Raw genomic sequence first — 27,663 nt, 5'->3', positions numbered from 1 at the left:
CATCAACATTCATGTCAGGCTCCTACTGGTGATCATAACTATCTGGCTTATTAAAATACAATATGTATGCGAGGAGCCAGATAGTGAGTGACCGCCATAGTTGTCTATTGAGTCTGTTGTGCTCAGGTGAGCATTGTCCAACCTACGAAGGGCTTTGAACATTACACCATAACTCATATGTGTCCTTTCAAATACAAACTCAATATTAGCATACTAATAATTATAGAAATACGTTTGCACACAAGACACAATTCAAACATCAACATTAATGAACATACGTTTATTTTTAATTTAATTTCATCTAGGTACAAGCTGGTTTATCAAGACTATAGTCATACCAATGCTTAACTATAAATATATATTTATATGGTAAATATACAAGCAACATCTACAATTATTACCAATAATATCATAATATTAACTGCTTTTACCGCTTGTGATAAAACTAATGAGTTTCCGATATGAGCATATATGTTAATACACTTATATATAAGCTATTCTAGCAGTGATATCATCATTGTTGCATTATCATCAAAGTGTGTGAACCATGGGTGTGTGTATTTGAATAATATAATTGAATGTATTCCTTTGATCCATTTTAGCTATAAAATAGAAAAATCAAATTGTGATGTTAAAATACAACATTAAAGGGCTTGAATAATGAACTATATTTTTTACTTAATTAAACATGTAAAGTTAGTTTTTCAGTAACGTAAAACTTTAATATGTATCGTAAGGCTAAAGACGAAACACCTTTAAAAGGAAAGGTTCTAAGACGGGTCAAACTTATAATTCCATATGTTTTCCAACGAGTGTATAGATTTTATTAAGTTAGTAAGCCAATGCAAACTAACTTATCAAATAACACTCGAACGAAAAAAGAATTATGCAATATTTTAAAGGTATACATAAACGAGAGCAGAAAGAAAGTTATTAATTAAACTACAAAAAATTTATAAATCCGAAAAATTATTTTCTTAAGTGACGTTCTCTCATGATACCACAACGTCATTTTGCCAAAAATGTATTCGATTCGTCAATTCATTTAAATGTGTTTAACATGACGAGTATCTGGTCTGTATTATCGAATTTTTAGAAGGCAGGCAAAAAACTTAACCATTTAACCAAAAAAATGTGACAAATCCTTAAAACATATATAAAGGCGTCATTTTTTTTTACAAAAAAAGCTATTAATCAATACAAGTATACAAATCCGTTGAACAGGTTGAGAAGGTTTACTGAGTACTTTTTAGTTAACACTAGAAATGGTTGTATAACAAGAGAAAAACTAGGTACCAAATGTGATAAAAACATACATTATTACGTCAAGCGTCATATGAGAGCACTTTTCGTAAGTTCACAATACAATTTAAAAACATAACAGTTTATTTTACTATTTACAGATTCTGGGATCAAATCCACCAATCAGACACTCTTTGAAAACTAGGAATGCGCACTTGGCGCCTGAAAACACAAAAACGGCCACTGCGCATGTCAGGGCATGCGCAGTGCTGTAAAAGAACTCTTGGAGTATCTAGGAATATGAACCTCCGAAGTGGAAGTAAGCGACGGTCGTAGCTCTATCTGAGGACTTGGGCTTGTCTGAAAATAGTCCATGGCAATTGAATTTAATTAATAACAATTAAGTGTTCTTTCTGTTTTCGATTTCGGCGTCGATTTGCAGTTTGCAATTCCTTCCTTTCTTATGGTGTGTTTTCATGTTTTATTCGAGGACGCACTTTGACTGTAATTAGAAATGTGTCCTCGGTTAGATCTCCGAGTCACTCACTCACGTATCTGCAGAGAATAATCTTTTTTATTTGGCATGTTTAATATACTGAATGTAGCCTCCATATAAAAGAGCACGTAGCGCATGAAATCCATACACGGTGAATCAATTTGTTTGCGAACTTCCGGTTTGCTGTCAAACCTGCATACATTACACCATCTGTGGACATGTGTATTGATTTGACCTTTGATGTGGAAATATTGCTATAATTTAAAGTGAAGGGGAGTAAACCCTTAGTTGTTGCTCATTTTGTATTTTAAATGTCATTTCAGCACGTCATGGAACTATTCTTTCATAAATACACAGTTTTGTTAAGTCTGTGTATATAATTGTATCTCACAACTAAATTACTCGACAGAAGGAAACAATTGGTGTGTGATGAACTTGTGTTTTTTTTTACAGGCAATAATTTTATTAAACCCTCGGATACATTATTTTGCCGGACAACTTATTAAAATAACTTAGTTATCGGACTTTATTTTTTGATAAAAGTATTACAATAAATATTGAACTATTTAATTTAAAACATATATTGAATTTAGACAGCTTTTTAGATGTTAACTATATGCAGAACACATCGCCAAACACCATATGACTGCCTGCGGACGTTATCACTTGATTGTATCATTCAGTTCCTTTCAATGCATGCCGCAGGGATAAACGTTCTGAATGTGAAATTGTTAAGGACTATCTCGAACGGCGTAACCAAGGAAAATCACAACTAATTTTGATATTAATTCGCATTTTTATATTCAGTTAATTTTATATGCTGGCTATTGTTTCTACCAATAAACGGCTAATATTTTGGTCGTCAAGCCAACTCATTAAATTTAATACAAACATAGACGAATCAATTGAATTTCAGTTTTATTGTAATTGTGTACTTGATTTATCCGAATCGTGCCCCAACAGTTTGCATGACTCGCATTGTTAACCTTTCATAAAAAAACGTCGGATACGTTCAAGAACACAAATATACTTCTATAATATTCTATATTATTCTTCACAAACATTTTTGTTCCATTCTTTTCTTAATTATTCTTCACAGAATGTTGTGTTCTAATAATCCATAAATGCGTAAGATATGTTGTTTAGGAAACTACTTTCACAAATCTTTCACACGATACACTTGTTAATTAATATACTTTAAAAATAATTATATAAAGTAAATTAATGTTGGCTGTGCATGTTAGAAGTATATTAAGTCAAAATATATAAAACGATCATGTTTTGTTCGGTGACATTGTCTGCAGATACGTAACAATTATAGTGAGTTTTAAAAGTGCATTTTCCAGCGACAAATTTTATCCCGCAAATAGAATCAGAAGCATATAATGAATGATTTTCAAGAAGGGTTTTCAGGAAGCTATGATCGCTATACGCTCCAGTTGGTCAGGCTTTTCCTAGAGCAATGCTAATATTTATTTTATGCTTTCCGGTGGTTTATAGAGAAATATAAGTGGATTAAAACTGATAATTTCACTGTTTCAAACAATGAAAATTATCAGTGAAAATTATCGATAATTTTCACTGTTTACTGTGAAATGACGTCATTTTTTTACGAAATGACGTCATTATTCAAGCGAAATTCTTTAGTGAGCTCTTAAACAATGTATATAAAGTGTGAAAAAAAAACATAAAAAGAAAAAGAAAATTTGTTGGATTCGGTGGCATATATCGATTTTAATTCACTCGTGATCATAGAAAATATATATTTTCACTCGTGGCTGCGCCACTCGTGAAAATATTATTTTCTATGATCACTCGTGAATTAAAATCGATAATCCACCGATTCCAACAAATATCCTCTATGTAATTTGTCAGAGAAATATGAAGCATCACATCACCGATTGTAGCGTTGGTATTATGATATGGTCTGTGTTATAAATGGAGTGATGAAGCAAATAATGTTTGTTCGATAACACATGAACAACTACGAAACAAAGTGTAACTTTCCACATGAAATACATGTCAAAACGCGGACGAGAAAAAAATCTAAATGAACAATTTGGAGCGAACGACATGGCTATTATTTGCTTCTGTGTTGTTAGATTTTCGCCGTTTTCAACAGTTTTTCAGTCGTGTAATGGCGTTCACTTAGCCAACTTAAACTTGCATGCGTTCTTTTGTAGTAAGATGGGAGAGGGGTAATAGCGGTACACAGTATTTCATGACCTACAAAAGTTACGTGGCGGGGCCGGCGATCGAACCCGTATTCATCGGATGTGATGTCAAGTGCTCTACCAACTTAAATATAAACTATAAAATATGTACAGTCGGCAAAAGAACTAACAAGTATGTTAATGTAACAATAGTTCTTCTGTAAATATAACTCACGAAACACAATAATAAGCGTGTTTATTTGATGCGGAAAGCAGTTCATTTTATGAAGTTTTGTTATGACGCTAGCGAATCATTTACCCCGATTAGTCCATGAATGCATAGCCCCTATGAGATAGCAAACGATATTCCTACCGAATTGGATCAAATTATTGCAAATTCTGTAATGTTCACGTATGTTAACTGCGGACATTAATACTAGCTTTCAAATTTTTAGCCAAAAAAGAACGAACATAAGAACACCCTATAGGCAGCCTATTGCATTGACAAGGCAAAGTCTATCAATACAATTAAAAATCACTGGACGCGACCTTCGTTTGGGTTATGAATTTGTCGCTGGAATTCAACCATAAATATTTTTCGATAATCTAAATACACGTATCTCTTAAACAAGCATGCTGTCTGCTTTTAGAAAAGAAAAATAAGGAAGTGCAATTAATCTTCTTGCCAAATGTGAATGGACGACAAAACAGTGAAACACGTGCATTTAACAGTTTATAAAAATATATTGAAAAAAGTTATAATCGTAAAATAGCATTTATTTTACAAAAATATTTATTTACAAAATTTAAAAGCGTATATATATCTTTTTACTTCACGTGTTTTATCAACTTATAAAAATGCCTAATAAAATCATGGGCATATATATTTTTAATGCAGGCTTGTTAATTCAAATGTAACAATGAAGTAAAACAGGTAGAGCGTTCAACATAAACACACTTCCATGCCAAATTCATATTACGTTTGTATGGCGCAGTGTTTGTTTTATCGTCTATCCACTGTTGTGTTAAAAAATATCTAAAATATCTAATTATCTATTCAACATGTCCACTTCAAAAATCTAGATACTTTTAAAAACAATAAATTAAGTATAAAAGAACAGCCAACCAAATCAAAGATATCTACATTTATTTACAATATATCATGTTAACTTGTACTAATCAATGATCGAAAGTATCGATTTTATCATAAAATCTGAACATAAAATAAAAAAGCATCTTGTTTTCTGTATGTCTACGATATTAAGTATTATTTATGTTAGCTAAAAAGCTGCTATTTCACATATTTAGCTTATGTTATGATGATATATAGCCTACATCAGACACGAGAACGCACAGTGTCCTCATAGTTGTAGTGAATTACACATGTAAACAATTTGACTAATATTAAAGTAACGTACGTAAACATTAATATGTGAAGTAGCAGCTTTAACAATTCACCGCAGAAACGAAAATAAACTCAACAAAATAATGTTAGAAAACTTGCAGTTTAAAGCAGCCAACTTCATACGAACGACGTTATTGCACAATATCGGGAATGCCTTTTTAATGATGCCATCACGTTCGTTCAACAGTAAAAGACCATACGAAAATCAGACGGCATCATATTTTAAATAGCCCAGATCCAATATTTATCAAATATAAACAAGGAACGCTGATTATGCTGCATTAATTAATTAATTAATCTACCAATCAAAGCAGTTCGTATGAAGTTCATAATACAATCCATTCAGAAAAAGAACTAAAATGCCCCCTTTAAAGCATGTCTGTTTGGTAGACTTACAGTTACTCTTATCTAGATGGGTTATTTCTGACACTCGAAATCACAACCAAGCGTTTAGCATATTTGAATTACAAGCTCAACCTTTTAAGTATCACAAACGGCTTAATTGTCAAATCATATAGCCAATAATCCGCAACAAGTCCTCTCAAACGTCACATGAACAACTATTCCCTCCACAGAAAGGCTTTAAATAACATGTATCCAAATGCAAAACACATATAAGACACAGTACACAATTGCCAAAGCATCTATACATACATGTTTTGCTCGTAGCAGACAGACGTGACAAACGGAACATCATGACGTCATTAAGCACGCTGTGACGTAGTTGCAAGATGCTGACGACTACACACCTGGACGGAGGCAGAGCTAGCCCAACGCGAAACAACGGTCAATATCAAGCCTAAATTCGGGTAAAATATAACTTATTCCAAAGGAAAATGGATCTAACTGTTTCAACCATAGGGCACCAACCAATTATTGGCTCCATGCACTTCTAAAGGTTTATATGGGGTCCAAGAATACACGAGATTGGTTCGTTCATGGATGGGAAATAAAAAACATTTGAATAAGAGGTATACTAGGTAAAGACGCTGCATTCCATACGGGCTCTGGTTGAAAAACAAACGGACAACATAAGTAGTAGTATCAGTTGTAAATAAAATGTATGCAATCGCACGAAATATACTTTCTCTAATGATTACGATCAATCAAACACGTAAGATTAGGGTCAGTATCACAATATCAAAAACCAAAATTGGTTTCAGGGGTATCTAGTGGATATGCGCTAAAAGATTTATATTGACCTGTGGTATTATTTGAATTACCTCCGTCCGGTGAATAATAATTATCGTCAATGCTACTACTATAAGAAAGCACCGGGGCCCGGCTGCTCGGCACCTGTGGCACAACATTAGTAATGGTTGCCGTCATTGGGCCTGATACCTCGTTGCGGCTCCTCTCACGACGGCGTCGGTGGCGACGGTGTTCTTGTGGGGAGGTCGGCGACTCCTGAACTCCGTTTTGACCATCAACAGTGTTTTCCGCGGAGCTACTCGACTGGACAGAGTGAACAAGACTTCGCGAGCGGGTGTTGACGCCTTTTTCGCTGGTTTCCACCAACTCCGTTTCCGTCGACTTCTCTTCGTGGTTCGAAAAAACACTTTCGGCCTCCGATTCTTCTTCTTTCTCCTCTACTTCCGTCTGGATCTGTTGGTCAATCCTGCGAGGTTTCGGGGGCGGCTCTTCTTTGTCAGTCTGCACGCATGCCGACCTTTGATGTCCTTTCCGCATCGTCCCCGGCATGGAAAGCGTGCGGTTGACGCTTTGCCTTGGCGTCCCATGATCCTCAAGGGTTCCGAGCTCTAGCATACCAGGATTGAACGTGACCTCCTTCGTCACACTATCTGGCAACGTGCCCAACTCAATTCCGCCGAGCGTGGTCAACTTTTCTTGCACTTGCTTTTTTAGCAACAGTAACTCAATGTCCTTGCCTTTGAGCACGATCTCTGTCAAGCTGCACGTGCTCTTCAATCCCTCGAGGTTCACTTGAAGCTCATCGCGCTTGTCCACGTTTTTCATAAGCTCGGCGCCATACAGCGAGTGCAGGTCATCGATCAGCTCCTTCTCTCTGGAACGCACGTCGGCAATGAACTGAATAGCCGTGTCGCGAATCTTTTGCTCGGCGGCTTTGATGAGGCTTTCGCATTTGGCGAGGGTGATGAGTTGCGTATCGTATACATCAATTTTAGATTTGCAACTGTCCAACAAAGTTTGGATATTCTCTTTATACTTGACCACGGCGTCAGTGAAAGACGTGATTTCGTGGTCCTTGTGCTCGTTAAAGGTACACAGGACACATATACATGCGTCACAAGGCTCGCAGTAAAAGCGTACGGCTTCATCTTTATGCTCTTTGCATTCAATGTCCTTCTCAATCTCGCAGTCGAAAATACTATGATTCTTTGTGACCTTCGTCTCTCTGTGAAGGTCAACGCAGGTTTTACATAATAGTTTGTTACAGTCGAGACATTTGGACGCCGCCTCGCGATGCTTGCGATTCACAAGCTTGCAGATGTCGCAGAAGGGGAACTTAGACGGCCGCTGTCGGACAACCAGCTCTGAGAGATTAGAGACAAGAAAGTTATCCGGGAGTTTCTTAACTCCGCCGATGGGAAGCTGGGTCCTCTTCCGGCACAGTGGGCACGTGAACTCACGGTAGTCGCTGTACTTCTTGTACGTGCACTCGGACATCACGTGGTTGTCGATGCATTGCTCGCAGAACGTGTGAAGGCACTCTAGACACTTCGGACTCTTATAGCCTTCGAGGCAGATCTTGCACGTCAGAAACTCATCGTGGATTTCCTGCGCGAGCTTTCCACTTCCGGCGGAAGTCGTCATAATGCCGGACGATGCTGCAATTTCCTTGATCGTGTTTGAATCTACAGCTGTAGTGTGATAGCGTTCGCGGTCCTGACGCCGCCGAAACCTGAAGATACACAACATAATGCACTATAAGTCATTGCTGTTAACTAACAATAATAATGCTGGTTATCGATATTTTATACCGCTATACTATGTTAAATCACATGTCATTTATATATAAATACATGGTTGACCATATCAAAGCTCATAAATTAATATGAATTCGAAATACCCCGGTAAGTAGATTCGATAAACATACAAATAACATGGGGTTTAACACGACAACAACATCTAAGTTAATAATTTCATAGCTACCTTATAATAGATCTTTACATAAATAATAAAATTGTTTACAAGGTAAACGATATGTAAAGTTGTGATTACCAGATCTTAACACATGCGATACCATCAAGATAATCATCTCTAAAAATCAATCACTGATAATGTTGTTGATGCGGCATGCACAGATCAACAGCGAAAATCAGCATTCTGTTTTCAAGACGCATTGACAGACGTGATGTTATGTACTTTTCATACCATACGGGCTTGTCTTCGTTTATAGCCAGGAATATATTAACATTCTTAAGCGCATCTCTGCAGACATTCATTAACATTTTTACACGTAAATATCCCCACGGTTCTGTGTGTGATAGAAGATATGAACGAGTAAGACGCATACATCTACAGGTAATACAACTGAGAAACACTACAGCATGCCGTGTCCACTTCAAATGGGGGAATGAATATGGAATCAAACGTTACTAGTTGCTGGGAGATTTTGAAATAAAGATATCATGATATACCGCGATAGCAAGAGATTGTAAACGGCATTGATGGTATACGAGTAGTTTTGTTGGGAATAGTGTACGTTTTAGTAAGGTAACATACTACTATACGACAAATAATAAACATTATATAACCATTTTGTGATAAAGCAGAGATATGTTGGGATTCCCTGAGGTATTTGTTTACAAAGAAACAATACATGAAACATAAATAACACGTAATGATTATAATTATGTTAAAAATGATATTAACGTAATATTATATATGCTACATACAAATATGATAATCACAATTGCCCAGTATGTCATAATGTAGGAGCGACTTCCAGGTTGTCAACATAATGTTGGAGCGACTGTCCGTGTTGTCAAAACAACGTAGGAGCGAATGTCCTCCTTGTCAAAATTAGCATAGGAGCGATTGTCCATGGGAGCGATTGTCCGGATACCGTATTATTATTATCGTTATGAAACTGTCTTACATTTGAAGTCTGTTATAAAACAATGATTAACATTTGAAATCTGTTATACAACAATTTCTTACATTTGAAATATTCGCCGCAGATGTCGACCTATTTTAATCAATATATTGCGTTACACTGTTTCCTAGCAAAAACATAAGTACAGCGAAAATGTGCAAATCTGAAACATTTTCAAGTTTGTCAATTTATCAAATCGTGAAAATGTCTCTTTAATTCATATATTCTAAATAATGTTCAATGAAAATATCATCTGATTAAACGATACCAAGTATTATATAGCTGGAGTAATCGAACGAAGCATTAAAAAAAATCATAAATTGTTTTCCTGCAAGACGGCCAATGCTTCTAGAACAAATACGGTAGCTTAGAAAAACAGCAAAATATTCATGAACTCGCTTCTTCAATCTCTATAAATATCAGAAAGAATGTTGATAGGCGCTGAGAACGTTGATCTGCCATTTCCTCGAAAAGCGTATTAAAAGAAGTGACGTCAGGTAATCTTTGCTAGAATATCTGTTTCATCTGGCACATTGCTGTAGAGGATAGTTGAAGAATTTGGCAAAAGTATTACGACATCTTCTGAAATTTAACTTAACTCTATGATGAGGAGCTATTTTCCTGTTATATTATTTATTTACTTAACCAGTTTACATTATATATATTAACGTTCGTATAATGTGTACTCATGATCAAATAAGACGTCAGTTGTAAAGCTTAATGTAAAATGAATTAATTCGATGACATCGAATGCTAAGATATACTTTATTTATATAATGCCGTTAGTTATAAAACTTTCGTTTTCATTTAAGATTAATGAACATATGAATATAATACGCCTGAAAGGAGTCCCTCAACTCTTCAACTACCGATGTTTTAAGACGCTCGGCACTACGTTCTATTTTGCTTCAAACCGTTAAAAATAGTGCGAGATTAAATTGTTTCAGGCGGATAAGCAAACTGCCCGAGTGTAATGAACGTGAAATGAACATCGAAATAAAGTAAACCCCACAATAACTGGACCGAATATCAAGTGTTTTTATTTATTAGTGATGATTGTGTGACTCGTAGTAAGGAACTGTTTTTGACCGCAAAACGCAAAGCCGTATAATACTACATCAAATTGTAATGAATTAAGTGCAAATTGAAATTGTTTCCGGTCCAAGACTTTAAATTTAACAACGCTCTTCTAAATTTTAAAGGTCTCTGCCAAATAACGAGTAAGGACTGCAAAAAGACTAAATGTGTTACAATAAGCAATCAGTATTTTAAAGCGCAAAACCACGTTTGCCAGGCAAACATTATTATACGTTCGATGTATCACAATATGTAAATAACAACTATATTGGATATTCGACGCTGGCATGTAAATATCGTGTTGCGTAGCCTTTCATAAAATTATCCATAAAGATTCGATGGGAGCTCGAATTCAAAGAAATTACCATGGTCTGGTAATATACGAATATTGCCCCGCCGAGACCAGTTTATTTATGATAAGCTGTGTTATCCGGGACCACTGTGAAAACAATAACAAGAATTATCTTTTCAAAAAGATATACGGCGCATGTTGGTTCGTGTTGATAAAAGATAATAAGTTATATCAATAAGATTAAACCTACGTGGTTTATTATTCCGCGCATTTTTTAGCTGCATCACAGTCACCAAAATTACGGGCTGTTGTGTCAGTTGTGTGAGATTAAATTTCATAATTGTTTATAAACATCTTTATCTGAAACACATAAATCCAACGTGAAATAATTAGCTAATACGCTTGAAGGAAATACGTTTTTTTGTGCAGTTTTAATATTTTTCACGAAAAAGAGAATTCCATTTCTTCATACGGGTTATGTGGAGGGAAATCTGTTATCAATAATAGAAAGCTGCGCCGAAAAACGAACAGCTGCGTTTATTGTCGCCACCTGCTAATGAAAGTATTGCATGCCCTGGTCGGGCGCAGACAATCTCATCTGCTAATGAAAGTAGTGCATGCTTTGGCTGAAAACGGACAATCTCAACTGCTAATGAAAGTAGTGTATGCTTTGGCTGAAAACGGACAATCTCATCTGCTAATGAAAGTAGTGCATGCTTTAGCTGAAAACGGACAATCTCATCTGCTAATGAAAGTAGTGCATGCTTTGGCTGAAAACGGACAATCTCATCTGCTAATGAAAGTAGTGCATGCTTTGGCTGAAAACGGACAATCTCATCTGCTAATGAAAGTAGTGCATGCTTTGGCTGAAAACGGACAATCTCGTCTGCTTATGAAAGTAGTGTATGCTTTGGCTGAAAACGGATTATCTCATCTGCTAATGAAAGTAGTGCATGCTTTGGCTGAAAACAGACAATCTCATCTGCTTATGAAAGTAGTGTATGCTTTGGCTGAAAACGGATTATCTCACCTGTTAATGAAGTATTGAATGCTATGGCTGGACACTGACAATCTCATCTACGGAATGCAGGCAATGCCCAACACGTGCAGGCCATATGGGCCGTGCTCTGTGAAAAAGGGGGTTTAATGCATGTGCGTAAAGTCTCTACTCAGATTAGCCTGTGCAGTCCGCACACGCTAAAAACGGACGACACTTTTCGCCGAAACTGGATTTTTGATAAAAGCGGAAAGTGTCCTCCCCGATTAGCATGTGTGGACTGCACAGGCTTTTATGTTATGACACTTGCACATGCATTAAATTCATTTTTCACAGAGCACGGCCCATGTGTGTGTTTTTTTCAAAATGCTTGTTTGCATTAACTACTACATATTTTATAAATAGACCCTTATTTCATTCAAAAGTATCACTAACTAAAACGGTTTGAAGTTGATCAATTGAAAATGAAAGCATGCATATTTAAAATACAGTAAAGATGCACATAATATTTCCGTGCCTGAACTGTAAACAGGAAGAATAACAACAGAAGCACCGTCATTAAACTCGAAACACAAGCAATAACAAAACCAAAAAATGAAACTAAAATTCTGAAAATAATGAAAACATGCCAATGCAATAAGTAAATTGAAGAGAAACACGTATACGTGTGTACATTTAATAAAAAGTCGTTTTAAACAAATTTAATCTTAACATGGTTGTGTGTGTTCCCCATGCCGTACCAAAATGATCGACAGCACGGCGTTTGCTGATTAATAATATATTTTTTTTGTATTTAAAGACATCTTTATATAATAACTAACTGTTTCTAAAAAGTTCTTACGCTTCTTCCAGAGCCATTAAATCCAACATTTGAATAAGTAACCAAAGCTATTCACAAGATGCGACTTCAACAATGGGAACACTACTATGTTGTCGAAAGCCCGTTTGCCTATCGGATGGGTGTACTTATGTTAACGTGTTTACTAGAGTTTTCTCCTACGCAATACCCCAGCGGAAAATAACAGATTGTTTCGAAAGCACGCGGAAGCTATCTTTAGGTGTGCCAATCCTAATAACTATTACTCGTCGGTTATTAACATTATCATTATCACGTCATTGTTGCGCCAAAACAAAATGAATTGAATACAGGTAAGTACAAACTGCGTAATATAATGTACAATGATCAGTGTTCACAATTTAAAAAGTGAGCGTTCCCACCCCAAATATTTATAAATACTTATGTTGCTGTATCTCTAGTACTTTTTATAAATATATAAAAACTATGTCATTTTATTATATTACGTAAAATGTATATTAAAAATACCCGATGGAAAATAACGAATCGCAGTACAAAAACCAAACACAAAAGATCTTCTGGTGTACAATGTCCGAAGCATGTTAGCATACTCTCCTTATATTCTGTTAAGTTTAGAGCGGAAGTAAGTTACATGTTTGGCATATGTAAATTATTTCACATCGCAGACATCAATGACTAAACAGTAGTGTATGCTAAACATAAGTACGTTTCATCACGTGTAAGAAATGGTTGGCATGATGGAAATAACAAGTCGCATTCCCTACCGTATGTTAACAGTGCAACCGGGCGTGTATTGCAATCTTTAAATGAATGCTTGGCAACAACATATATGCATGCTGCATACTCAAGCAACTGCCGGTGACTTATTACAATCACTTGCACCTGTGATAATGTCACAGTTTTATCACATCTTACAACTTTTGGCCAATCTTGATCACAGCAGTCCATTTCGCACAGGGAAATGAACAAATGGCTAATGGAGCCAAGAATTATAAGAATTGATTTGGTCAATATTTACCACATCTGACCATTTCGGACAAAACTGACCGGAACTGACAATTATGAAAATTACTGACCACAACTGACCGAGTCGGACAATACTAACTAAACACTGACCATTCTGTGGAAGACGGCCAAAACAACTTCGCCGGGTTATCTAGATCTGGCCTTAAGTTTTAATCATTTTTACTTCAACTTTTCATGTTTAATATGACTTTCCAAGGTGTGCGACATTTATCGTTAATTGTTGCGACATGTATTGGCAGAGGAAACTTTTGCGGCATTTATCGTTAAAGGGGCCTTTTAACAGATTTTGGCATGTATTGAAGTTTGTCATTAAATGCTTTATATTGATAAATGTAAACATTGGATCTAAACAGCTCCAGTGAGAAACATAAATCAAATTAAAGAAAGAAGAAAACTAACTCTCAAGTGTGATCGAACCACTAAACCCTGGAGTAAAAGTCTTTCGCTTAGACCACTCGGCCATCCGTGCTTATACAATGAGTGATGTATTTTATACTTTATATAAGCAATCCAAGTAGTATCACAAAATATAAAGACAAAAACAGAACTCTCCAAATTACTCAATCGTTTCGCTCTATAATTTTCAGGTGTTTAAATCGTTAAAAGAAGCACATCATGGATATTATTGTTTTATTATTATTATTATTTTAGAGAATGGTAAATGTTCAGTGTTAATGATAGTGTCTCACAAATATCATAACAACAACGAAAATTTGCGATTCTGAAACAATTTTTTTTTATTTACCAAAACGTGAAAAAGCCCCTTTAAAGTTGCGACAAATATCGTCAGTAGAATTTGCGACATTCATCTTAAATGTTGCGACATATCTCATAGCCTGCGAAATATAACGGCGATGCGACATTTAACGGCGCTACACTGTGTTGTCGGCATTACTATCTAACAGTCGATAAATATTTTCAACCGTAATGACCAAGCAAAATTTCAAAATCCTCATAAGTCTAAGAGCATAAATGTTATGCTAGGTATTCAGATAAAGCAGAATGGCAGATGAGAGTATCTTCCATTTTCATGCTTCACACCATTGTGTCCCCCTTTCATTTGTAAATAAGAAAACAACAAACGTGTTTTATTGGCTATTGTTGATTTTTAAAGAGAAATACACATTAATAAGTCCCTTAAAATGTACACGGTTTACCCATATCAAGAATTTTCACGAAAGATGTTTCCCTGACCATATAAAGCCCCCTCCCACCGACTCGCCATTTAGCGTGTTGAAATCCCATTTAATAGGCAGTGAGTTTTGAATAAAATTGTACTAATTCAATATTATAATGAAATAAGTATGTGCCGAGAATTGCGTTTGTGCAAGAGCACTGCCAATCAAAACATTATTATCTCGTGAGTAATTAATATTCGCATGAATTTAACAGTGACAACCGTGGTTTTGATCACCGATGTGACGTTATAACCTAATCTCCTTAGAATTTTATAAATTCTAATATTTGCACACACAAAAAAAAAACAATTTCTTAGTATAACATTATGTTTACAAAAACAACGGTTTCATAGTGTGTACCGAAATAATGTTTGAATGTCCTGAGCACGCTTAACAGTGAATTCGTCGAAAATGTGACTTCTGGAGAGTGTAAATGGTTTGAATTTAACCACGTAGTAAAAATGACCCACTTATGGTAGCCATGTTTTTTTCCAGCTAACCAGTTACATACCTCAGTCACAGGAGACATTATTAGAACACATGCTTTGAACAGATTTCATGAAAAGTGCGCAAACAATGTTAATTTTTGAGTGCTTTATTTGTCTTCTAATTGACAAAGTGACCTAAGTTTAGGTCCCAATAACACAGTTTCCAACTCGACCGAGGTAACATTGAGGCGAATGCCTCATCATGTTTCATAAAGAATTTTAACAATAAATGTCGCCTCTCGAATGTTCGCAATGTATTTTTCATTTGACCTAGTGACAAAGTGCTCCATCCTACGTTACCCAGTTCCGGACTCAACCGAGATATGAATGGTACACCTATTTAGAACATATTGTATGAGGATTTGGTAATCAATTGAACAACAAGTGTTCATATGCGTTTTATATTTGCCTGGTAGTCTTTGTTTTGACCAACATGATCCAGTTTGATCTCGCCTTAGGTCTCATACAGACAAATTTTCTGACCCGATTACGTGAAGATACTATTAAATTCGATCAAAGTGTAAACATCTTCTATACATGTAATTAAATTTTTCCTACAATTATATATTAAAGTAAAATAATCCCCACCGTAAAACTATTTATAAATAATTGCTTTGTTCATTTTCATTATTGTGATTATCAAAATGCCCATGCTTTCCATGACAAGTTCCACTTCAAGTCGTCGTAAGCGGAACAATTCATTTTGGGGGCCGCCCATAGAGATTTGTTTTTACAGCATTTGAACTTTGAAATTCATCATTTTTTTTAACAATTCACTTACTACAATACACGCGCGATAGTTTCCTGCCCACTCTAAAGTCTGTTTGCTTAGAAAAATTAGTTTAGTCATATTATATTTTTACTATCTATATTGTCTCAATATGTTGCGCAAATATTCTCAACCGTTTCATCTACTTATAGGCGAATTAGACGACCATCGAAATCGAAACATGTTTTCAAAAATAAAAAAGGAATTGCTCAAGGCAAACATCATGCCTGTGGTTGGCATTTGTTACTGGAACCTAGGACTGAGCCAGAAAACAATTAAATACAAATTCAACTTAACAGTTTTAATTACTTTTAGGAAAACGTAGAACATACCTTTCGGATATTTATTATTATTATTATTTGTTAAAAGGTTGATCGTTATTGTTTTACTTAATTTAATTTTGGACCTTGTGTATGACTTAAACCAGGGACCTATAGGTCTCTGCTTTAATGCTACATACTTTTACATGATTCTTGTTCAAATTTTGCATAGATGGTACACTGTGTTGGAATAAATCAAAATAGTAATGTGTCAGATATGAAGACTGCTTGCGTTTGATATCGAGCATTATATAACATATTGAACGCGTTAAACGATTGATGATACTGATGATTGCTCTAATGATACCATGACAACAGTCGGGCGCACTTTCCTTTCGTCCGTTTGTGTGTTTACCCACTACTGTAAAATGTTAGATAGTATGTACAATTCTTATACATTTATAATAAATTTCTTTCTATTCAAATGACCTTATGATATATTTATCCTTAGATAAAGTCGTAATTAAATTTTTCTTCTGTCTTTTCTGTTCCGTTCCATTCATATACAAATGATTTAAACAAAGAAACTTAATATCACAGATTCTTACTTAATTCGTCAAGGAAAGTCTTGCAGAACTACGTATGACTGGGCTTAGTAACGTTACAAAAATAAGTGCAAAATGTTGGTGCATTTTATGAAATAATGAAACAAAAACTAGTTTTACACAATGAACACGCAAAAACAAGTTGTTGATGAACAAATAGTATGACTCATATAAGCATTTACACTGAATATGTGTATCGGCGCCAAACCAACAAGTGCATCTGAAACATAAATGAGACATAGGCGGTATTGCCAAGAATGTCTGACAGCTGACACTTGGCTGACTGATCCTGCATCTGATTGAACTTGAATGGGTCTTACAATGCGTGTACTGTTGAAAGACCAGAACAACATGTTTTCATACGAAATGCGCTAGGTACATGTAGTTTTTAATACCTTTGACATTGATCAAGTGAGAAAATGTTTGTTGTTGCAACCTTATTTCCAGAATGATATTTGTTTTATTTATATATTTACGGCGTAATTCTGTATTCGTATGCTTGTTAATGTTATATGTATTTCATATGTTCAATATATAGGTTCCCTTTTCGTGCCTCACGGGAAGTGTTGAATCAGGAACCCAATTAAGATAATGTAGCGCTTTAATTGTAGCATTCTTATGTAATGACAACGCCGCCTTTATAGTTGTTGAACCATTACGCGTTTTGCCTCATTTTACAGTGATGCTTCGCTACAAGGAATACCGAAGAAGATATTCACGATTTAATACTTCATTTGCAATATGAATTCTGCAAACAGTTGTTATGATGCGTCAGCATATATAATGTATATGCTTTGAGCGATTCAATACATTCTGTGTACTTTTTCCACCGACATTGTGCTTGATTAAAACAAATTTTTAAAATTTAACTATAACATTCTAGGCGAATAAATTAAAGTAAAAACTTGCAACAACAATCTATTGCTTTTTTACTTTTAAGTGATAGTATTTTGCGAACGAAATATTAAATATAAATACTGTTGCAATAATTACACAACCTGTGTCTTTATACTATTTGGCAGTCGAGTAATTTCCAGAAATCGATGTTAAATATCGGTATACATATTATATCAACCATTACGTCAATGCCTACGCTTTAATTTGAATAGGCGACAGCTGACCCAATTTTGTATTTGGGTCAATCTCACTTCGACACGACTTTGACATCTATGTATTAATTGCACGTGTATCGTCCTGTATATCAGAGCCACTCGCCAGACAAAAGCGCCCATAATGTTATAACACTCGTAAATACTATAGATGCGGCGAACAGAACCGTGAATTATCTTCATTACAGCATCAACGCTCTAGTTTGTTGCTGATAGATAATGACCAAAGGAATATTATCCAATCTCATGTGAAAAAACAACGCACATGATCAATGTTTCGATCCATAAGTACAGGTAGCATAACTAGTTCAACAAGTTGCCTCATGTATATACATATTGTTAACAAAGTATACACTGCTGACAATGTTTAGATAAAGTCATTAAACCATAATGTTCAGAGAATGACGCTGGGTCACAACTGAGTTCTTTATGTGAACCACACAAGCGTATAATTATGATGTTAATACATTTATTTCAATATATGTGCACCAACATAAAGATAATTATCATTACTTGTTGGTACTCAGAAAATAACATATTATCTCGTTCTAAACTAGAGAACTTTAGACATTACCATTTGTCTAGTCCAACATATATGTTATAAGTTAACAAACTAAAAACCTTTGTCTAAAACATATCCGTTAAAAGGTGATAACAAAACAGATACCACCATAGATTATAACCAAGTTATGAAGTTATACACTCAATATTCCGATCTTTGTTTTGCTCTAAACCAATAATAACTTTAGACAATGAATTCGTCATTGTTCTACAAGTTGAAACAAAGAAAACACATATGCACCCACCTTGCTTTCGAAACCTTGTCTGTAATAATTTGTGAGTCATCCATGGAAACGACGTATTCCGAGTTCGTATCAATTCAAACTGAGAAACTTCAACCTGGCCAGGCCTGGAGCACTATCGTATAAATCAACATCTACCGTAGTTCTTATTCTGGAAAACCCACCATTTTAAATCACAACAAAAAATCTCCTACACGCAAAGAAAATGTTTTATCTATCGCTGATCGCTGAAACATTGAAGGAATACTTAAAATAGTATTCGATTGACTTTTATTCGAGGATTTCTCATTGATAGTGCCTAATTCAAATATTTAATTATTTAAAGAAAAATTGAAAACCTATTCACACTAAAGTACCTTTATTTTATAAATCCAAAATATATCAAAAATAAAGGTACGAACATCGAACAAATCAGACGTAGTATAAATTCTTTGTGTTAATGATTCCTGAACCAGTATGTGTATATGCGCGTTTCCATTACGCACATCACCCGTCGGTGCCAATTAGGTTCATTCATGATTCAATACACCTGGTCGACCAAACTCCATTGGAACAACATAAAAAACAACCGATGAGAGATGATTTCGTTGATGTTGTTGCTGATGTCGTTCCATAAATATCAAATGGTGTGGTTGAACAAAATCACAGCAAAAAATCAACATATTAATAGACGAAAACCATTATTTCCTGTTCAACGAGTCTTTGACGAATAGAATCCATTTACGAACGTTCGTTTTATTAATGAGCCTTTGTGTAATAAGTAAAACGCTTTATAGAGAAAGTGAAATGAACTTCAATATGGCTGCTCACAGAAACATGATGTTATCGGTAGTCCTTCATTCGTTATTACTGAAAAGTTTGATGTTTTTATTATGTAATTAAATATTGTCAGAATAATCTGTCTACAAACAATATGTAATCGTTTCCTCCAAAGCCATATTTATAAATAAATGGACATGTCTGTTTCACCTTTTCATGCAAGTTTTTGTAAAAGTTTTCAATCCACTAGACTTACAATCTTTGAAGAAAGATATACAGGCGTACACGCGTCACTAGGTTTATGTGGAAAAAAATCGGGAGGAAACAGGCGAGAACGCAATATACGAGAACCACAAACTTGGCAAGAATCGCAGAAATCTACAGTTGTTTTTCCAACACGCAATTAAAAATGAACAAACCAACAAGGAACAAAGACCTAAATCTGCGCAATAATGTAAATACCAGAGTCTCATTGATGACCAAGTTTTTCTCTGGGGAAAAAAATAAAGACGAAAGACAGACTGTGACCAATAGTACTTGTTACGTAGAATTACCAGCAAACAAGGCACGCAAAACCAAACCCGCACACAACAAAATCAAAGCAAAATACACAAAGGACAGTAAATTTGAAAGTATGCGAATGTGCGCATTAGTCATTTTTCTTAATAAGATTTAAATACATATGGAATTTCAAGTTGCTATCTGTTAATTTTAGTTTTTAGAAACACTTCAAGCATGATAGAGGGCAGAGGACAATAACTCCATTATAATGAGTTACGATTTGTGTACACTGCACTGATGTGATATATAACAATATTCGTACACGTTGTCGTTGATAGTTTACATAGTGTTAAAATTTAGCTTTCGACACAAGTATACAAAGGAACTAATGGCAACAATATAAGTATATTACGATTCTTCTTCACAAATACAAAACACACAAAAGCAATGACAGTATTTGTCACTTAGTGATAATGAATAGTTTCATAACTTTGTGCAGGATGTTTGTCCTCTGCTTATTACAGTTACTATTATATATATGTATTTAAAAAACACATTAACTACATACTAAATGCGAACACACGTGTAGGTATGGTGTTTTTCTGAATAAGAAAAAGCATTCGTACATGCAGTAAAAATGTGTAGTTTTTTTCCACGATACGATGAATGGTTATGTTTCAAATACTCAAACAAGGCTACACAAATAATAACAGTTTTCAAAATATATAATCCTATGATTTTTATGAACGCCGTATAAAAATCTACCGAAGTAGTAATGGACAATAGTTTGCCAGTTGCAACCTTATAGTTGATGAGGTAGTTGTATGGACGAAGACGTGGTTGAGTGAAAACACGTAACATATACTATCTAAGGGAGACTAATCTCATTTATGCGGGTAAAATACTCTTTCTAAGGGAGACCACGCGGCTATGCTATAGTTAAAAGCCGCTGATTTATCGGCGAATAAGTGTAAAACCTTTGTCGTATACCTAACCATTCGTCCGACCTGTCGCCATGGTTTATTTGGAGAAGGGTCCACAACAAACCTTCAAGATAGGTGAAGAAGTATTGAACACCGAGGGAAATGGAAGGAATAGAGCACAAAAGACAGATGAACTGAATAATATATTTTTTATCAGACGTACTGGATCATTGTCATCGGCGACATTACTGTATATGTAAGCTTATTAAATAATTGAATATTTACATATTGAAGATGTTGATCCAAAATTTAACAATAGATAGCATATGTATACATAGTAGCTGGATTGACTACGTATTTTTGTAGCTGGATTTACTACATACATCAAGTAGCTGAGTTTGCTTCATACTTATTGTTTTAACTTTAATCACAAGGTTAAGCGCACACATTACTTTCGAAACTGGGTTTGCTGCACAAACTTCATAGTGACGGGATTGGTTTTGTGTTTCACTTTATACTTTTTAACAACGTTATAGGATTTTATTTTATTATTAGATTATATAGCATAAATACGTAATCGACTGTTTTCTTTAGGATACATAAAATACATAAATATGCTTCAAACTTTGCTATGGAATTACGTTGATATTGTTATTGCAGTTGTTTAAATACACGAACATTATGTATTCATTTTGTTTTTATTATGTAACGGCTTCTACATGTCGCAGGGGAAATAAATGTTGATAACGGACATCAGGCTAAACATCCAAGAGTTGCACATCCTTACTTTTTTGGGTCGTGCCAACTTCAATTAATTTTTAATATTTAATGGTGAAAGACCACTCGCATGCTAGCGCTTTGATCCATATGCATGTATATATTTGGTATATATTTGAGATGCGCTCTATGAAAATGGGGTTTAATGCAATTGCGTTAAGTACCATCCCAGATTAGCCTGTGAAGTCCGCATATATTTCCATCACAGCCCGCTCGATTGCTTACACGAAATAATCATGCAAGTTTCAAAACTGTTAGTTCGTTTTCCGCGAAAAAAAACGTGTATGAACTTCAAAATATATCTCAGATGTTTAATTCTTCATATGTTCTTCAGGTAATACGTAAATGAGCGGGTCGTCTACAGAATGTATTAGCCAAGAATACACTCCAGTGGTGATAATGCAATAGCAAATTCCTTATTTATTAATAATGAAAAGATATCCCATGCGCGTTAATAACATGCAAAATACTGGTTATTAATACATTATAAATTAAATCAATAATGGTATGATTTCGTCAAGACCAAATTATTGGAGACATTAAAACAGGTCAGTGTCACGTGGGTAAAGTTTACAGGTCAAGGGTCAAAAGGTCAAGGCCAGTGACAGTTGCTTTTACTTACCAGGTTTCCTCGTCTTCAAAGGAATCTTCGTGACTCAGTTGACTGAGTTCCCTTTCCCTCCTCTCTTTTCGTTCTTTGTACTCCTTGTATGACGACATGGTCATGCGGGCATGTCAGGTGATGAAATGTGTGCACATTTATTGGTTATTAGTCAGCAATCTCGCTACTGTTTCAGACCGGACATGACGCTATTGCTCGTGCAAGTTCCAGGCTTTGAAATCTAAAGATATGTACTGAAACAAGTGTACATACGGAGACAATTACATATGTGTTAATAAAGAAGTACATGACTAAAGTGTGTGTTATTCAACAAGTATATTTCAAGCTCAAACTTTCCATAAGCATGCAGTTATTTACTACTGTGTTCTATGCATGTACAGTATTACATTTTATATTTACTTATTGGTCAACCCATGTGATCAATCGTTCAGATATTTTCAATCTATCACAAATGTTTTAAAGTGCCAAACAAATTAAAACTACATAACTTTGTCGCAAAATACTAGTCATGTTCATTTTAATGGTTAAATACAAAATAAAGATTCATATATATTGGAATTAAATAATACGGACAAAAATATATCATATGACATTTACGATCTATATGTGTATTACCATATCCAAAGGTATGACATTTACGATCTAGATGTGTATTACCATATCCAAAGGCATATTTGTTTACATGCTAACATGCTGGTGATTGTGATCATACATGCATTTTACCATTGGTCCGGTAGTAACATTAAATATTTATATTCATATATATTATGCTTAATTACATGCAATTTTACCTTTCAGCCCCCAAAAAGCCATAGTATTTCCAAATATTATCAAGTTCAGACCAGTACAAAGATGAAGCCAAAGTATGTGTCAGTTATATACGTTACAATTATAATTATGCTTTGAAGACTTTTTCGCTTGACGAGAGTGAAAAAATAATAATTAAAATGTTAATGATAGTATGATGATAATGATAGTGGCAAGGTTTTTAACGTGAACGCGTTATAATGAACATAGTATAACTTCAATTAAGATTGAACTGGATTATAATTGTAACCATACATAAAGTGTAGGAAAGAGTGTCTGTCTATCTAGGTCAAGAAATAAATATAATGACTCATGAACAGTTCCGTACTTCTGGAGGATGTGGTTTCCTTCATAACACGTTTTCTTATGATAAGTTATCTATGACGGTGATTACCAGAATTATAATGTATTCAATACCTTTCAAATTAACTGGAACAGATCGCAGTAAAACCTACTTTACAAACGGACAATTTAAATATATGATATCTACCGTAAGTTCCTTTCCTAACTTTACCAGAAAGTTCTTCCAAATCATTCCCGAGTGATGTAGGCCATGTATTTTAGTTTATCTCAGATGAATCTCGCTCGTCCGAAAATAGAACATTCTATCTTAAGCCAGCTTTGAAGTAACGCGCTTGCATTAACGAAATAACATACATATCGCAAGCAGACGCCAGTAAAATGTTCAAACTGCCAAAAGGGAGGTTTCGTATTTACCAGAAAACCTCCACGACTGAAGTTCAACACATACTTTCTGAATTACCGTTCCCGTGTTTCTTTTGTCCAACCAGAAATATTTGACATGCTTCAAACAAGGGTGTATGGGTTAACAAATATAATCGCCAAGAAAATCAAACGGACGCATAATATATAATGTACCTTATAAAACATTAGTCTAGTATCCAATTCACTATGAGAAAATACTATGTGTCTGAAAATCTAGATGTCCTTAGTAAACACACGGAGCGTATATTGTCTCATCTAGAGTCCGTGGTTAAAACGTATTTATTTCAAACCAGAATTCATTTACACATATTTGAAACATTCAACATTTGTATACAAACAAGATTAATTTTTATAAGAACGAATAAAGTCGAGTTGAGTTCTTCTCCGTAAGGTTATATTAAGTTGTTTGTTTTTTTCTAACAAATCTCAGTTTGATTACATTTTTATTTAACCAATAAAATTCGCTTGAAAACAAGCACTGAATTTCCTTGTATACGCCACTAACGATCAATCGGATTTATACATACATGTACGTTAATGATCGTCTTAAGTGTTTACCTTCAGGATTCTTGTTGTGTAAGCATCTTTCTTTGCGACACGTACAAAACTTACATGCATACTTGTATAGCTTAGAAGAAACATTAAGATCTTTTAGGCAAACTAACGTGATATTTGAAATTAAGTACATGAATATAATTATAAAATATCTAGAATGCTAGAATGAATAACATGCCACGATCGCTATCAGAAATATTTATATTTAAACAATTAACTAATATACAATTCAGTAACTCAAAGTTGCAACAACAATTACACTACAATCCCTTATATTACATAGTTAGCGAGATTTGTTACTTGAAACTCAGCACGAGGTTAATATGCATATACACTTACCAAGTATACCGCTAACTATTGCCACATTGGAATATCAGAACAAGATTGTATGGAGATTTGGCAGATAAGAAATGGGATCCAGGTGAACAAGGTGATTGTCTGAAAACCTCCACCGGCTCACGACCTTTAGTTAATCTGTATACACGTGTATGTGTCCAGGCCCGTAGTGATTAAAATGTTTTTCGGGCGTAGAGGTCTTACCATAGTTTTGACCTGTATTCCCCTTGATTTGTATAAAAAAAATGGTGGATTTGAGTCGCGTTCTCAGAAAACTGGGCATAATGCATGTGCGCAAAGTGTTGTTCCAGATTAGCCTGTGCAGTCCGCTTTTATGACATTTTTCGTTTAAATGAAGTTTCTTCTTAGCAAAAATCCAATTTAGGCGGAAAGTGTCGTCCCTGATTAGCCTGTGCGGACTGCACATGCTAATCTGGGACGACACTTTACGCACATGCATTATGTCCAGTTTTCTCAGAACGCGACTCATTTTATAACTGTATTAGTCTTATTAAAAAAATGGATGGAAAATTGCGGTTTGCAACGAATAATGAGCAAGAAGCTATCGTATCGCATAGTAATAAGCAAAATGTACATACTGTCTGTCTGCATGTCACTTTATATAATCATGAGCGTGAAAACTTACCGACTTAGTTCTGACATTTACCAAGCGTTCATATTTCAATGCATTCTATATCATGTTATAATTGCTATTATTTTCTGCTTTCGTTCTGCACAGTGTTATACAAAAGTCATGTTATACAGTTTTATTTTACGCAACACTGAAATGCAGTTGTTTGTACGGATTCAGACTTTAAGTTTGGCACTTATTTTTATTTCTTTAAAAAAGTACAATTATCGATCAAGTAAACATTGTGTTGTACTTCATAAAATACTAAATTGTGTAATTGACATGCCGTTGTGTTTTGCTTTAAATGAGTCCGTTTGTTGCACCAAAACTTATTAAAGTTGTGTTCTCCCGGTTCGGTTGGCTGGAGTCGCATCAGTCCGATCGGGAACACATTTATACTAGGCAAGTCAGATCGGTAACACTTTAAACCGGCTTAAAAAGCAACACTTTCCCTCGAAGGTTAATTCGGCAGAAAAGCCAAACTGCGATTAAAGCACTCTACGGCAAATTATTTTATGTATTTGCCCAATATTTTAAGTAATGGAAATGATTCGATGAAAAGGTGTTATGTTTGACTAAACTGGTCCCCAATATATATTGACTTCAACTAAATTTGGACTGCGCAAATTTGTTTTAAAGAAGAAAATGACGTTGTAATATAAGTATTTGATTGGAAAGATGATTGCTTGTTGAATCGGTAGATTTTATTCATAAGACATTACCTAACGAAAAATGAAGCGATAAGACTATTGTTTTGTCTGATACATTCATCAATGATAATAGTATCTATAACCTGGATGTAATTAAAAAATATGCTTTTTGCATGATTTATTGTTCACACTTTTATCCTTTTTCAAATCCATACTTTGACATTCGATAAATATATACTGACGTTAAATGCAAAGAGAAACCTGAAAAATTTACTATCTGATTTAATATTGTTGTTGTTTTGAGAAATAAGCAGACAACTAGAATTCTTACTTTTATATTGTTTTATATATAAATATTTTTGCGTTATTCTGTATAAAGCCAACATTATTTCCGAGGCTCACACATATGATAAAAAATGTCAGCATGTTATTATTTAATTGCAATTGTCTTTTCTTTTTATTTGTTATACAGTTGTAATACATTTTTGATAATTCCATTGATTTATATTTTATTTTGGTTTACTTTGATTCATTTTAAATAAAACGTTAACATACAAACTATGAAAGAACATTGTTCTCGTGATTATTTGTGGCTGTCTCATCGTTTGAGCATCTGACGTACACTTCATAACCTTTCTTTCATATAATCTCAATTCCTGTGACTGAGTTATAAGATACACGAGTGGCTTGGCCGCATTTCCGCTAAATTATATAATATTATGAATTTGTGAAAAATTGCAAAATCACAAACATCAGTTTATTTTAATGATATCAGTATATTTTGAAGAAAACACATCAATATAAATAATGTGCTTTAACGTTCAGAAACGGGTAGTTGGAAAGGAATTTAAAACAAAACTCCAATTGATACCTTATATCAGGGTTAACAGCAACTTGAGCTACCTTTAGCGCCGTCTGTACGTTCCGATTGAAAATAGGACCATAGCGACGTAATAGGTATGTGTGCATTTGTATAAGATATAACATGTGTGTTTTGTTCGTAAGTAAAAACTGGCAATAAATCAAACATTTCTTCAATTACGCCTCTACAGGAATTATTACTATAAATTGTCCGTTGGAAGTACATAATTATGCAATTATATATTTTAATTTATACACATATATTTGCATGCTGGCATTGAAATAAGTAATGATAATTGTATTTGCATTATTTAAGAACGTGATTTTTATTTAACTATAAAAAAGTCACTTTTTTACAACCATTTTATTCCAAGCAACATGAAACCTGAAAGACATTGAAATACAATCGGGTCTGAATCGGAAAAAAGTCAGTTTTATAAGAATTGTGTTAGCAGTGGTATAATAATTTAATTCCATTCTGTATTCATACACACGAACATATGCACCTATTAAATCGCTTCTGCGTGGTTGTATATGTTTACCAAACATTCACCGGATCTTGAAACGTCTTTACTTTTTTCGTAACAAAGTTATGTGATCAAGGTCATTTAAAAATACAACAAAATGATCCGATCAGATTCAGAACGGTTTTGCAAAGCGCGATAGGAAATATCGCCAACACACCGCGAGGGGCTTGCTACTTGCATGCATGTTAGT

General features: G+C 34.6%; 1 protein-coding gene across 6 annotated transcripts in view; it reads right to left on the bottom strand.

The window, feature by feature from the left end:
- Positions 1-265: 265 nt before the first annotated feature.
- The window catches only part of LOC127836907 (E3 ubiquitin-protein ligase TRIM56-like), a 28,339-nt gene continuing 941 nt past the window's right edge, over positions 266-27,663 (bottom strand). Inside the window, exons 2-4 of one of the 6 annotated variants that reach the window (XM_052363561.1) lie at positions 22,381-22,613; positions 6,520-8,180; positions 266-1,744 (exon numbers count right to left, since the gene is read on the bottom strand). In XM_052363561.1, the coding sequence (XP_052219521.1) occupies positions 1,704-1,744; positions 6,520-8,180; positions 22,381-22,484 (1,806 nt within the window). In that variant the 5' untranslated portion in view covers positions 22,485-22,613 and the 3' untranslated portion in view covers positions 266-1,703. Of the gene's footprint in view, positions 1,745-5,021; positions 8,181-12,584; positions 12,721-18,801; positions 19,203-22,380; positions 22,614-27,663 lie in introns of those variants that run through there. The other 5 variants (XM_052363588.1, XM_052363580.1, XM_052363556.1 and 2 more) reach the window with 5 other exon arrangements.

Source organism: Dreissena polymorpha, chromosome 1, assembly GCF_020536995.1.
Source record: "Dreissena polymorpha isolate Duluth1 chromosome 1, UMN_Dpol_1.0, whole genome shotgun sequence".
Taxonomy (NCBI): Eukaryota; Metazoa; Mollusca; class Bivalvia; order Myida; family Dreissenidae; genus Dreissena; species Dreissena polymorpha.
This window is presented reverse-complemented; position numbering and strand designations above follow the sequence as displayed.